This window comes from Toxoplasma gondii, chromosome X (assembly GCF_000006565.2).
Source record: "Toxoplasma gondii ME49 chromosome X, whole genome shotgun sequence".
Taxonomy (NCBI): Eukaryota; Apicomplexa; class Conoidasida; order Eucoccidiorida; family Sarcocystidae; genus Toxoplasma; species Toxoplasma gondii.
In genome coordinates, this window is record NC_031478.1 from 593,990 (window position 1) to 609,068 (window position 15,079).

General features: G+C 51.5%; 1 protein-coding gene and 1 non-coding gene across 2 annotated transcripts; one reads left to right on the forward strand and one right to left on the reverse strand.

Moving 5' to 3' along the window:
* Positions 1 to 75: 75 nt before the first annotated feature.
* On the forward strand, positions 76 to 10,925 carry TGME49_228080 (dihydrouridine synthase (dus) protein). Its single transcript, XM_002366390.2, has 12 exons — positions 76 to 2,613; positions 3,812 to 4,036; positions 4,731 to 4,842; positions 5,956 to 6,506; positions 6,923 to 6,987; positions 7,279 to 7,344; positions 7,765 to 7,859; positions 8,229 to 8,373; positions 8,684 to 8,814; positions 9,345 to 9,514; positions 9,887 to 10,096; positions 10,578 to 10,925. The coding sequence occupies exons 1-12, from the start codon at positions 964 to 966 to the stop codon at positions 10,818 to 10,820; spliced, it is 3,663 nt and encodes a 1,220-aa protein (XP_002366431.1). The 5' UTR covers positions 76 to 963; the 3' UTR covers positions 10,821 to 10,925.
* Positions 8,505 to 8,576, reverse strand: TGME49_228075. The gene has a single exon. It is a non-coding gene; the product is annotated as a tRNA-Gly (tRNA).
* Positions 10,926 to 15,079: the final 4,154 nt, after the last annotated feature.

Here is a 15,079-nt window from a genome sequence, read left to right on the forward strand (position 1 = left end):
AGTCGAGAAGCCGCGACGACAGAGAAAAGGACGCGAAAGTGGCGCCCGACGCCAGCAAATCCAGCTAAATGTGTGTCCCGGTGCATATCTGTGCTGGAAATGGAGGGAGTTTTCAGCTGTCTGTACACCTCGAGCTGACGACAGCGCCTCGACACAATCCGCAAGTCCGTTATACTTCAACCCTCTCATCGCACTTTTACGCCAGTTTACAGGGCTTGGGACAGCTGTCATCCATCACGCCTTCTGATTTGTTTGAATGATCACTCATTCTTCTCTGTCAGGCTCTCTGGATACTCTCTGTTGCCCGTCTGTGTCGGGATCTTGTTTCTAAGCTTCTGACGCCGAGCAGGAACAGCTGTGGTTCTCATTTCGCAGCGGAAGAGTTTGAAAACGTGACGGAGAAAGGGCGAGAAGCGACAGCAGAGAAGCAAGAGCCGAAGGAAATTCCCCTCGGTCTGATTTTTCGGTTGCTTCCAGTTCCTCCGAAAAAAAACGCGGAGGGGCGTCGAGTTCCAGCTGCGGTCCCGGTCCGCCCAGGTCGTTGCCGCCTCTGACCGATGTAGAAGTCGGGGCAAACAGAACGGAAAACGCCTCTACAGATATCGTGCTTTCTTCGCACGCACAGGGAGAGGGAAGGTTTCAAAAATAGGTACGGTGGTATTCTCAGATTCACGGCAGACGATACGAGTAACGTTTCCTTCGTCATTTGACCCCCGAGCCGGAGAAGGGTTTGCCGTCAACGGGAATAACGACAAATTGCGGCAACAAAAGCTTTTCAGTCCTGCAGTCTCCAGATAGGCTCTCTATCTCTCTCTGGCGCAAAACGAAGATACGTTTGTTTTCTCGATCCCCTTTCGTTCTCAGTACGTCACAAATCCTTTCCTTCTCCGTGCAGCCGTCGGTGACCAGCGCTTCTCCCAGTCCGCCGTTTCTCTCGCGCATCTCCTTTTCTTCGTCTGGATAATGGCAAGTCGAGTGGGGCCAGAGAGTCCTTCTGCTGGGTGTCAGAAGCAGCCCGCAGACGTGAAGTCGGGCGATGCCCTCAAGTCGCCCTCTCCGAGTTCCACGGTCTCTGCGTGGTCTCGCGCCTCTTCGTCGTTGAGTACTGGCGCCGTGTCCCCGCCTTCGTGTTCGCCTTCTTCTCTCCTTGCAGGATCTCCGTTGACTTGTCGCTCCTCGATTGGCCTCCCAGGAGAGAGGCCCTCTTCGTCTGTCAGCGAGGCTCCTGCTGTCGCGCATGCAGAGACACAGCAGAGAGCGACGGCAGGCTACGTCTTCGTGGTGGGCAAAAGGAGACGAGAGAGTGCTGACGCAAGTGACATGCACTCCGCCGCTCTTCCCTTGCCACCGAATCTGCCTCCCTTCGTTTCCTTCAACTGTGACCATTTGCTCAGTGCGCTGAATCCAGAACTCCTTGGTGCGCATGCGGCCATTTGCCTGCAACGAGGCGAGGCTCCAATGGTCCCCGACTGGATCCGGGCATCTGGATTTTCTTCGGAGGGTAGCGACGAAGAAGAATCGGACGGCGATACGGATAGATGTGTCAAGGAGGGAAACGCACGCCCAGCTTCTGCGAGTCTCCCCTCTTCTCTTCCGACATCCTCGTCTTCGAAGTCTTCTGCTTCTGCCTCAACTCCGCCTCCCCCACAGGGACACGAGGGCCCCTGCGGTGGCCAGTGGGTGAAGAAACAGGAGAGGGAGACTCGACGGTGGTCGACGCGAAGGCTCTTGAAGGAAGCAGAGCGTCTTGGCGCCCTCACGACAAACAACGGGGGTCAGCTGACCCTTTCAGAGGAATCATCTGCTGAGCGAGAAAGTGCGAGACAGGTGGGACACTGTTCGTGTCGAGTTGAGGGTGAAGCAAACGAGGGCGGATCACTTCAAGAGAGAAGAGGCGCCCTTCTGTTGCAGCTTCAGCGGCGCTTCGACGACAGACTGAGAAGACTGCAGAGAGGTGGCGAGGGAGGGGGCCTTGGTCTTGGCGCCGTGAGGAAGCTTCTTGAGTGGCATGCAGAAAGTGATGGAAAAACGCGCTCACGGGAGGCCGGCCTTGGCGCGGCGCTCGCTTCTTCTCCGTCGGGTCTGCATGAAGATGGCGGCGAGTTGAAGCAGCGAGAGAACTCATCACGTGACGCTGGAGCGGAAGAGCGAGAAAGAGAGGAGACAAAGAACGGTGCAGAGGAGAGGTCTCAGAAAGACGATGGGAGGCAGAGGAACTCCGAAGAGGCGGGAGATGGAAGGCCTGCGCCCCACAATTCCGGAACGAAGGGGAAGAAAGCAAGTTTTAACCCTCTCGTGGAGTGGTGTGGGAACGAAGAATCGGCACACTTGGAAGAAAACGACGTCGAGGGCGGCACTATGAGGGGAGGGAAGGAGGAAAGGACGGCAGCTGATGCACCCGAGTTTTCGAGTGCACAAGAGGGGCGAGAGAGAGTGAGCGAAGACGCGAGTTGTGCAAGGGAGAAGAGGCGGTCGTGTCGTGCAGACGGGGATGACGAAGAAAGATCAAAGACCCAGGATGGAGACGAAACACGCAAACGTCGCCGAGGTCAAAACAGCGCTGTGGAACGGCTAGCCAACACACAACAAATTCGGAAGGAGGCAGCAGCTCAGGTACAGGAGTGTCCCTTGTTTTCTTTCTAGTTCTCATGTGGGGTCTTACAGACTCCTAAGGCAGGCATAGACGCTGACAAAGTATTCGTTTCTTCTTTTCCAGTCCACTTGTTTTCTGACCTTTCTGTCCCAGACGTGTCTGCTACTTTTGTGTCTTTCTGTCTCTGCTTCTCTCTCCTCTCCTCCGTGTGTCCTGCCCTCTCTTGGCGCCACCTTCGCAAGCTGGCGGCCTGACTCTATGCTTATGATTTCTTTTGCCTCTTCCTGTCTTCCTTGCTCTTTTCTTCCTCTTCGTCAGCCATGCGTGTGCCTTGTCACCACGAGAGGGACTCCTACTTTAGATCGTGAAGGTCTCTTTCCACCAGATCCGAGTTCTATCGTGTCAGCATGTTTCGAGGGCATCCAGTACGTCTGGAAGTATACTCCTGGCTATCCGGTTTCGCTGCTTCTTGGCATTTCAGTTTTGCCGTGCACCTCAAGTTCCTCAGGGTTCGCATAGCGCCCTGGCGTTGTTTTACTTGCTGTTTCAACGTGCTCTGTCAACATGCTTCTTTTCTAGCTCATCTGGCCCTTGCTCGGATTCTTTATCAACCATTCTATATATGTATCGCTTTTCAATGCCTATGACTGTCTATGCCCTTATTCATATCTTTGTCCATTTCCACTTCTATGCATATTCGTGTTTCTCTGTATTTGTCGGCGTCACGCCGACAATACAGGCTCTCTATAGACGACTGCCACACGGCCTTTTTATGTCTGCGGCATGTCGGCCTGACACCTGCAACGTCGTGTCTCGCCTCGAAATGTAAAACGTTTAAAGCGCCCCAGAGTCATCCAAAACGGGTTCGGTCCTACTTGTATGTCAAACCTTTGCGGTTACTCAGAGTTGTACAGTTGTGCCCTGACTACCTAAGGAAAAGGAATGGTGAACCGCGCGTGTCACTGAAGTGTCAGTGGCGATCAAACAGCTCCTCTCATTCGTCGACGAAGTCACAGTCGCAGGTGTTCCCATGTATGCATGCATATAAGTATGTACATTTCTATCGTGTTTGCGTGGAAAGGATAGTTGTCAACTATATTGATTTGGTATACGCACATGCCCCGTTCGGGACACCCAAGAAACGTTTGCCCCCATGGCAGTAAACATCCGAGGCAGGCACTGACTATATCGTCCCCTGTCGTCCCTGTCTCCTATCAGGATTTCTGCCTGCGCATGGCTGCATGCGGCTCGTGCGAGGGCGCCGAGGGCAAGGCTGCTGACGGGCTCGACAAGGCGCCGCCGGGAGGCAGCAACCACGAGGGCGAAAACGAAAATGATTCCCGGGAAGGGGAGACGAACGTGGAGGCGAAACAAAGACGCATGCACGCCCAGAAAGTTGTTCCAGTTTGCAGACGCCCGCATGACTTAAAAGCATTTCTTAAGGTGGGAGAAAAGTCAGCCTGAGGACAGGCACCCCAGAAGGAAGCCAAAATGCCTGCAGGAGGGGGAGTGCGTCTTACAACGTGTTGTTATATGTTCACATACACCTATATGCACGGATTTAAATACATGTATTTATACGTATTTGTGTCTGTGGACTCCGCTGCAAATGACAGCTAAACAAACACATTTTCGTACGTTTGCATCAATCCCCCGCTGAGACTGAGACCGGAGGAACGGGGGCGGTGGGCGTGAGGCTCTGCATGCCGCTGCGGGTGTTGAAGACGAGGCAGGAAGAGGCGATGAAAGTGATTGGAAAAGTGAAAATATGTGCGGTAACGGGAAACGAATCAGAGCGCATGCACGAAGCGAAATGCGTGCATAGTGCTGGAAGGTACAGCGGCCCTCAGAAAGGGATGGCTCACTAATGGAGTAACATTGGAAGAGAAGTCGTTTGAATTTATAGGACAGAGGACAGATGCGTTACGTCCGCGAATTCAGGGGAAATATCACGCTTGGCAATGCCGGGCATTTCAAACGTTTTCCACCTTCTGTCCCTCGTTTTCACGTTTCTTCAAGATGCCTTGTGCCTGGAAGAGTCAGCCCCTTTGTCGGGTCTCCGGAGACAATGTTGAGTTGGTTTATCTCGTCGTTTCTCCAACTGTTTATTTTTTCGTGGTTTCGCGTGTGTCTTCAGACAAGGCCAGAAGATATTCAGACGCGGTCGTGTCCATTTTTCGACGCGGGGTTTCCTCTCTGTCCATTCGGCGCATGCTGTCGATTCGGCGCTTGCCACATCGACGCTGAAGGTAGCGCGCATTTCGTCCGCAATTAATTCGACTTTGCGTGTTGATGTGTTTGGGTCAACCATGGTGTTTAGCGCCGCTCCATACATTCGTTTCTCTGTCCTGCATTCAGAGCTTTTTCCTTGTCTAAGGGTGTGTCATCCTTTTCCCAGTTCTTTTCCGCCGACACGACTTTAGACAGTCTTCGGATTAGTTTTGGTTTTTGGTAGCGGGTGCCCAGTGCACGTTACCAATGTTCGGTTAGCACAAAAAAGGTTGAATTGAGAAGCAAAGACCCTCAAGATCGAAGCCCGCAGCTGCTGAAGCTAACGTTGCAAGCTGTACACACAGGACTCCTCATCGTACACTGAAGAGGGAGAATTGGTACATTTTGTACGAGGCGGAATCATGCCCATCTGTGCTGTGCGTCTATGTTGATCCTCGGATAAACATCCCTCCCTCCTTCTGGCTTCTCAGGGGCCCTGTGCGTGTCTTTCGTCGTTTCTGTTCTCTTCCGTGTAGCGTGTGCGTTTTTAAGTCTTTGGAGTGGTTTGGTAGGAGCCTTTCAGCTAGCGAACGAGCGCGCACTGGCGCAGCTGGAGGCGAGAAAAAAGGTTGCTTCAAGGGATAGACTTCACGCGATTCTCTCCTTTGTTGTAGTTGCGTGACAAGAGGGAACGCGTGCATACAAGGAAAGAGAATGAAGCCTCTTGATAGCGAGTGTTGCGTCCGCGTTTTCGATGAAGTAGAGTGTGTAGGCAAACGACTCTAACACGCTGGAAACGACCAGCGCGCCAGCTGTCTCGCTGGCCTGGCGGGACTGAGAGAGACGACAAAGGGGCACCTGCTCGGGATTGTCTACCTGGCCGATCTGGAGACACTTGCCTAAAGTTTTCGTGGAGGTTGAAGCTTGCGGTGAACGACAGAAACCGGTGTCTCACTTCGACTTGTGCGTGAGGTGGGATGAGTTTTCCTGTGCATCGTAGACGTCCCCTACCTTCCGTCGACTGTCCTGCACTCCTTTTTGTGTCTTTCGCTTCCTCAGTGGTTCGTGGTTCCGCTTCGTCGTGTTATCCGCTGTTAAGGGTACGTCGGGCATTGTTTGTTGCTTCTTGTGTTCCGTTGTTTCTCGCGTAGGTTTCAACCTTTGTGCGGATGGAAGCCGAGTGACCCCTGACGCACTAGAGGCGCTTCAGCGTCGTCTGCATGCAGAAGAAGAACTAAACTGCGTCTCGTCTTTCAGAGCAAAGACTATCGCACAGGACAGGAAACAGAAAGTGGGGAGCAATTGTGGGCCTGGGCATCTCGACACGTCCAGTGAACATCCTAGATTTTCTGACGACACTGCTGTTGCCTCTTGTCTTCCGTCATCCCCGTCAAGTACCCCTCCGTGCGCTACGTCTGCGCTTTCTTCTTCCCTCGATGCCGAAGGATGCAGCTGTTCTTCTTCTGCCTCTTCGTTCTCTTCTTCTGCTTTCCCTGTGGACGGGGAGACAGAGCGTCTCCGTGTGGGGTCGCTTTCTGCTCTCTCGCCTCGTGAGCAGCGCGTCGCAACTCGAGAGACATTTCGTCGGCGCCTCCTCGATAGTCCACGAGGACGAGGTCGGAGGTTGATTTTGGCGCCTCTGACGACTGTGGGGAATCTCCCTTTCCGACGTCTCTGTGTGGAACTCGGCGCTGAAGTGACGGTATGGAGGTCTAGGAAAGACAAGCGAAACCCGCAGAGAGAAACGATGTCGTCACTGAGCTCCCAAACAGTTCGTGCGCTGAGGCGGCGAGAAGCCGCTCGCATACAACGTGGAGACAGTTCAAGAAAGGCTTGAAGCGCCGCGTCCGGGACGAAGCGACTCGAGGCGCAGCAGGAAAGCGTGGAGACGGAAAGGCGGGTGGAACAAGAGGAGACAAAATGCAAGAAGAAAGAGAGGAAGAAGGAAACGATTGCCAAGGGCGCCGACCGAAGGCGAAATGGAGAGACACGGACAGTTATGGGAAAGGCCGACAGGTTGGCTGCAGTCCCAGCATCTCAGCTTCTAGGATCACAGAGTCTCTCGGAATGAGGGAATCAGTTGGAGTGAGAGTTGTGTGGACTTTTGTCTTTTTTCAGGTGTCTGAGATGGCAGTCGCAAAGTCGATTGTAGACGGAAAACAATCCGAACTTTCGCTCCTTAAGTCAGTCTCCACATTTGGGTCCAAGGCGTGTGTACCTTTCCTCTTGCATATCGTGGTCTCGTCGGAACCTTCCTTGTACCCGCTCCGGAGACAGAGCGGTGACTGTTTGATTGGATTCTACTCCGCGGAGTTCTTCGTTCAAAACAGACAAAGTCTACTTGCTCCCGGTTGTTTCGCTGGCACACGCAAACACCTAGGACTGTATCTGCCCTGGACGCCGAGCAGTATATCAACATCGGTTCTTGCCCTTTCGACGTCTGAGCGTGGATGCATTTTCTCTTTCCTTCTCAGGCGCCACAAAAGCGAGACGTTTTTTGGTGTCCAAATCGCAGGCGGCACGCCAGAAGTGCTCAACGCGTGAGATCGAAATATGTCGAGTTGTCGCTGTCCGCAGCAACTGCAGGCATGACTACTTTAGACCGGTTCTACCTCTTCCCGCATGTAAAACAATCCATGTACATACATATATATATATATATGTGTATGTGTCAATTTGCGCGACAATGCATACAAACAGAGGCCGCTGAACGCGGTTCTGACGAGCGTAGATGGCGGGGCATTCGTGTCGATGCATGCATCCACAGGCGCAGCGTTTTGTATGTCTGTGGTGACGTGCGGTTCTGGACTCCGTGAAGCCATCCTGTGTCGTGAGCATGACTGTTGCGAATTCGCCTGCAGGATGGAGAGCACTCCCTGTCTTTGGCTTATTTGATGGCGAACATGTTTCAGGGAAAAAGACATTCGTTTCGTTGTCGTGTGTCTCTGCGTCTCTCGCAGATGCACCGATATTCTTGCAAGTGAAGACGTTTCTTGCGACTTCATCGATCTCAACGCTGCGTGCCCTCTGGTGCAGCTGCACCGTCGATTCAAAGGTGAGCGTCTTCGCCAGCACGCTGGCGTCGGCTCTGCAGTCTGATCTCCACAAAGCTGTGGTGTTTACGGCCTCCTGGTACCGTCCCCATCAAGAAGAGCTGGAACCCCCCTGTAGCCGCTGACTTCCGTTCAGCTGCTTGTTCGTCTTCTTCTTCCCGTCTGGCCTCGCTGTATCAGACTTGCTGTCCCCCCCCCCCCGGTTGTTCGGTTTGAGGCGCTGCGTTCTGCGTTCAAGACTTGCAAACCTCGGCAGTTCCGCCGTCTTGTTTGATGACCACGAAGGTGTGCGGCAGTCGAATCGGCCAGGTGGGGGCTCTCGGCCGCAGAAGTCAAGCCCGTCGCACTGTGGTGTCTGGAGGTGTATTCAGCGGGCGCATGCATGCTGGATCATCCAAAGCGACTGGAGTCCCTGGTGGAAAGCATGACGACGAGACATCCCGAGGTCCCCGTCACCGTCAAGCTGCGGACGGCGAATCAAGGGAAGAAACAAGTTCTCCACAGCTTTATTCGCCGGTAAACCAACCGCCATGCATCGTTGTTCGCACGACTGTGTCGCCAACAGAATCGCAGGGCCGGAGCGGGGCGTGGCAGTGCACCAACAACTTGAAGCGCAGAAGAAGCCGAATGGAAAAAAGGAAGTCGAGGGCAAATAACGAGATTCGAACTCGTATCTTTAACTTGGAAGGATATTATTTTAACCTTCAAACTATATTTGCGGGGGGGGGGAGAGGTGATGGCTTGTGCTGTGGGGTAGGGGACTCGAGTTACCATGTTTTCTGACATAAACGAGAAATGCACGCGTTGTTGACTTTCTACCATGCAGCCTCGGAGACGCAGGAGCAGCCGCTTTGATTGTCCACGGACGCACAGCCCAGCAACGCTACACCAAGGCAGCGGACTGGAGTTACGTGGCGCAGTGTCGAGAAGCATTGGATTCGTCGACTCCCCTTATTGGTACTGAGTGACAAACACACGTTTCATGCTGAAAACGCGTTTCCCAGTCAAAAGAAAAAACTCGCAAACATCTCGCGCTTTCGTCTTTTTTTCCACCCACGTGATTCCATTAGGTTCAGATTACGGCGTCAGCTAAAACGTCTGCTGCGAACGGACGGTGTGGACTCCCTCGTGGATGCTTTGACGAGCGCATGCATGTGTAGGCGGTATATATATCTATATATATATAGATATAGATAGATAGAGAGAGAGAGATAGAACTGTCTCTCTGTCTATATATATAATATATTTGTAGGAATCGCGGTCTGTTCACACATGCTTATGTATCCCCCTTCTGGCGTATCTCGCTTGATGTTCCAGTACATATATATATATATATATATATATACTCTTATTGACGTTCGCGGCGTTAGGTTTGTGCTCCACATGCCAGTCCAGGTATGCGGCTTGTGGGCGTCGGCTGAGACCGTTTTTGTTGAGCGTTGCATGCGGAAAGAATTTCTGTCGCGAAACGTGTGTTTTTTGGTCAGGATGCGGAGACATTTTCAGCAGCCCAGAGTTTGAGTTTCGACTTGCGTCGGGAGCCTCCGACGGGTTGATGATTGCTCGTGCTGCTTTAGTGAAACCTTGGGTCTTCACGGAAATTTCTGAAAGAAAGGTCTGGGATATTTCTGCTTCCGAGCGTCTTGACTTGTTGAAAGTAAGTCTCTGTCATGTGTATGCAACTCGCCAGGGGAAGTAGAAAACAAGGAAAGGGGTGACACAGCACGACGCACGCAGCTTTGTGAACGAGTTCAAGCATCCGGAAAGCGGCTTTCTGTGCGTCGACTGTGTCGGATTTCTGCATCTGGGCCACGACGAGCGGGGCCGGTGTTTTTGACTGCTAAGCAAGGCACCCCGTGGAGTGCGTTTAAAGACCGCATGTTTTTTCCATGCAACGATGTTGCCGCTTCTTTCGCGAGTTTCCTGTGTCGGCGTCGTCTGCATGTTCCAAACTGGAAGTGTGGATAGTCCGTCCTGAGTCTCCTGTCAAAGCCCGGCGTCGAACCTTTCTTCGCGCGATGCTTTCCAGAGATTCGTTCGCTTCGGTCTCGAGCACTGGGGCTCCGACTCTCGAGGAGTGGCCACCACGAGAAGGTTCCTCCTGGAGTTGCTCTCCTTTCAACACCGCTACGTGCCTCCGCCGTTCTTCGAGTTTCTTCCGCAACTGCTGCAATGGCGTCCTTCTCCGTTTGTGGCGCGATCGAATTTGGAAAACATGCTGGCAAGTCCCTCCGTCAAAGTAAGCGTCTCTGTGTGGGGCAACCGGAAAAGGTCCTCCAACGTGGCGGAGCCCACCTGTCTTTTTTTTTGCTCCGGCTGTCTCCTCTGTCCACACTGACTTGAGTCCTCATTCTCGGGCGCCGCCAAAATGCATTCGCGAAGGGAGGGGAGGCAGTCGTTCGTGAGTGTGAACCGTGGCTTCTCCTTAAATCCCATTCCTGTCTGGGCTTGTGTCTTTCGTTTCACGTAGACATACGCGGTTTTATCCCTTGCACTTTTGCTCCAGGCTGCACAGGCGTGGTTGTGACTGGGACATTCCTACACACCCATATACACATAGTTATATGTATGCTTGTATAAATATATATATATATATATGAACGGATATATATGTATATATATATTTATATAAATATATATATTAACTTTTATGTGTGGATACCCTGTGCTATTTTAAAGTGGCATGACATGATCTACCAAGTCCGTGTGTCTTTTTTCAGGACTGGATTGACATTTCGTCGCTTCTTCTCGGACCGCCCCCGGAAGACTTCTCCTTTGTTCCAAAGCACGCATCGAATTCGTATGCTCCTCTTTCCAGCTCAACTTCTTCTCTTTCGACAGTTCGTGCCTCCGCGGATCCATCTGGCCTGCAGCCTCCTTCAGGAGGGCTTCTCTTCGATGTAACGTCTTTCTTTCATTCGCAAATCCTAGGCAATGGTGTGGTGCGAGAGTTCGGTGCCTGAAGTCTTGCGTCCGCTATTGGCTTTGCTTACATCAACCTCGAGACAACAGTGACAACTCAGATACCATTGTGGCCAGGTCCACCGTACTGGAATCCATTCCCAGAGATGAGCCTTCTCTACACATGCAACAAGGGGTGGTACCTACTCGAGTCCTCAATTCAAGTTGAAGAGCCCTCTAGCGGCAGCTTGTACTGTTACACACAGGGCCCCACACTCCTGACAATTCCACTGCGCGTTTTGAAGAATCTGCATGCGTCTGACAAGCCGTAACGGTGGCCACTCACTGGGGTGGATCTGCCGCATGCCGATATGTAGAAAGGATTCTCAGAGCGTAGACATGAGACGAAACGCAATCCGGATTCGACATACAGAACAAGGCGTTGTAGAGCAGCAGCCAGGCCGTCAACGCGAGACAGGGCTCCAGCATCCAGTCAAACTGTTTATTTGTCCTTATCCGACGCAGAGGCGACTTGCTTCAATGGCCGCGCCGAGCACGCGATGCACTCGAGATGCTGACAGCATAATAAACGCATGAGAAAAAAAAAACCAAGAGTGTTACTGTCACATCGTGCTGGTGCATTTATGTCTGAGGGCAGTGTAGGGACGTTCAAGAAATGTTTCAGGTTGACGGCATTCACGGCACATGCCAGTAGATCTTGTAAATCTTCCAACACCTAGGGTGGATTCCTGCAGTATGGTCTTACATGAGGGAACCTACTTTTACTGAGGTCGCCACATCCACGAGCCTTCCTTCTCTGTCTTTGCACAGTGGTCGTGTTGGCGCTGAAGCTTGATTACATTAAGGGACGTTGCGATATTGGCTTGTTTTTTAGGGTACGTAGCGGCGTCAAACGGCTGCTGCGAGCCTAGCGATCTTCCTATAGAACTGCGTGGAATACAGGAAGCGCGTTTTACGCGACTGTGTAAACACCACCCGTTAAAAGATTCTCGAAGTTGCTTTCCGCTTTCCCAGACTCATTTACCTTTTCCGCTCTACTATTACTGTTCGTATCTTCTTTTAGTATCCTCGGCGGCCGTTAACAGTCGAGCCACCGCGTCCAGTTTCACTGTTGACAAGAGAGCTCATGTTCGTTATGGTTCGTGAGTCACAGCGGTTCATTCTGTCTAGGCTGGATTCTCTGCGTTGAATTGAGCTTCTGTTCGCGGTGGCAATAGAAAAAGAACCATGTGTTAGTGCGTCGGGTTCACAAAGGTGTGTAGGCGCGCGCGTGTATTGACATCTGCGCAGAACTGTAGCCGGCAATGAATCCCACAACAGGATTGCATTCTGGTAGAATTTTCCTCGGCTCCCGGTACGTCGATATATGTGCATATGTAAACACGCAGTGTGCTTTTGATGTTTTCTTGTCTGTACTGATGTGTCTACAGAATTTCACGTAGATCAGGTTACAATCGTTGCTGATTTCCCGACAAATTGTAGCGCCGTATTGAGTTTCTCTTGGTATGTTTGACCTACTTGCGATCGTCAAAGTAGCAGGGAGGAATTAGATGCAAAACGCCGACGGTGTGATGGTCACCAGCGTCTGCGGTACCTCATTTCGATTCTCTGAGTGAAGCAGCGGAGGAAAAGCGCACAACGCTATGCTTACTCCCACGTCGATCTGCTGATGATATTGTATGAACAATGATTCTGCCTGGTTATATGAAGAAGACAAGCGAGGGAATCATGGCAGCATAAAACTAGTCACCCTGCCTTGGAATGTCGCTAGAATCAGGCAGCGAACGACTTTTGCTTCTACAGAAGATGGCTGGTCTTGTCGGGTATCTACACACCCGGGTGCGCTTTGGCGAGAGTTACAGTGTCGGGTCTAGACCCAAGGTATTCATTGCTTGCCAACTGCAGCCTGTTTTACAGGGTTTTGACAGTGACAAAAGACAGAACGACAAATATGCACCGGCGTCTGTCAAATTGCGGTTGTTTTTTTTGCCTCTTGCTTGGAAACGGGGAGAGGTTCTTTCATCGACGTCCCCGGAGATTGGCGAATGTAGAGAATCGACTTCTCTTTTCCCCTTTAGTTTGCACGAAAGGACCCGAAGAAGACAAAGCGTAAGATCCAAACTTCTCATGGACTTCGTATTTAGCACATGAAGTCGCCCAGAACGTGGATTCGGTGAATAAAGACCTCCAAGGTCTAAACCCGTCGTCCGAAGTCTAGTATCCTGGGTCCTATAATGCGTCTAATCGATTTGAGTACTCCGCCATGACAACGGCTTAGCTGACACGTTCCAGTGTAAAGAACTCGTGGTTTTTTCAAGGATGGGGTTTTGAAGTCAAAGCGTGACGGAATTAGGAAGCGACTACAAAACGCATCCGCCTATACACTTCGACTGACACAGAGACATACAATCAGGCCTTCGACCCCTACACTTCGGCATGTGAATTCTTTTTGAGGCTGCCACATGCCATTTCCCCGGCAAACATGGATTACAGGAGAAAGATAGCTCCGAAACAAATTACGTTGAATTCTCCACTACATCTTTTCCCCGTGCCACCACTTTCACTTTTTGCACCTTCTGGGATGTCTTTCCCCGGCAAGCACGCAGGTGTGAGACAAACAGAGCAGATGAAAAGCATTCCATACAAAACCTTGCTTGTATTTATTCCGCGAACATGTCTACGAGTTATCAGTAACGATGAAACTTATTCGACGAATAACACTCCATTCAAGATGAAGCTGGATAACGGCCAAACCGTATCCTCGAGACGTTTTGGCGTCAACGCATTCCCCGTATGTAGCTCCCATGCTAGGTCAAATTCGCATGTTCTCGGTACATTTGAAGCAAGACACTCGGAACGACACAAACTCTAGTTGATGAAATTTCACTTAGACAAGAAAGCAGCAAAAGACCAGCACCACGGAAGCATGTTGTGTGTCGTGTACCAATTCGAGTTTCGCGTTTTTTGAGCATTCCCATGCAAAAGAACGCCCGTATCACCAATCCTTCTCCTCCATATATAAGATGATTCCTAGCTTCTACAGCTACGTCTTGAGTCACTTCGTGGGCTGGCCCAGCGGGCGAAGACCTTTTCCGTTTTGCTGTGTCGCCGCATAAAGAAACGCATCAACTTCTCCAAACCTGTCAAGCACACCTTCTCTAACAAGAGTAAAAGCCACTGCTTTTTCAGAAGTTCTCTCAAACGGTACCTTCTGTGGAAATCACCCAAATTTCTCCCGACACGAAAACGACTTGGTCTTCATATTGACGCTTGATGACCGTTTTGCATGCGCAGGCAAGAGACCCACGGGGCGAGGAAGAGCCACGGAGTTCAAGGCTGGTTTTCTGATTACGAATCCCCAAATTGCCATGATTATTCGAGGCGGAGGATGCGAAGACCATCTGTTTCACCTTCTAAGTTGCGGATCCGGAAAATCCGTGAGAACAATCTAAATTGCTTCCTCGTCTCTCTCCTGGACCCTCCGAGAACGCTCTAACGATCTTTCGCGTCCCAGCCCTACTTTTCGTTTGCCTCTTTTCGTCACTTTTGCGCAGATTCACGCCTTAGTGGTTCGACATGAATTATCTCCAACTTTACTTTCTATCCGTCGGAGGACCCTGAAGAGCAGACTTTTCTGTTTCGCCCGAGTCTTCTGCAGCAACTTCCCAGCTCTTTGCTGCCGTCTCCCTCGGGGACTCAAGCGTTACCTCGTCACTTCTTTGCTCGCCACGCTGCTTTTTTTTTCGTCGAGTGTCTCCCTTCAGTTCAACTTTGCTCAACAAATTTCGTTTCCGTCTGGCGCGGTCGTCCCTCCGTTTCGCTTTTCTCTTCGCCTGCGTCATTTGCAGCTTTCTTGTCTCCTCCTCCGCTCCACTTGTCTTTGTTTGTTTCATCGCTCCTTTCTGAGAAAACTCGTTCTTCTTCCAGTTGAAACGCTTTTTTGCACAGCTTCGTCTGCGTCTTCGCCTTTCTTCTTCGCATCGCTGGACTCTATACACCCTTTTCTGAGACCTCCCGCCTGCCTCGACTGCCACTTGCGCGTTCTCCGTTTTTCATTGCTTCTCCCATCGACGATCTTCTTCCATCCACGCGCGCTGCAGGCCTGGATTCTCCTTTGAGGTTTCTGTTTGTCCTCGAGTCCTAGAGACAAAGAACGCCCTGCCAAAGCGGGAGACGAGGACAACCACAGGAGAAGAATTCATGCAGGCAGGAACGACAACAGATGTATGGAAAGAGAGAGAGAGACAACGAGAAAAGGAGCAAGAGGCACGAGCGTGCACATCGAACTCACCGACTCCAG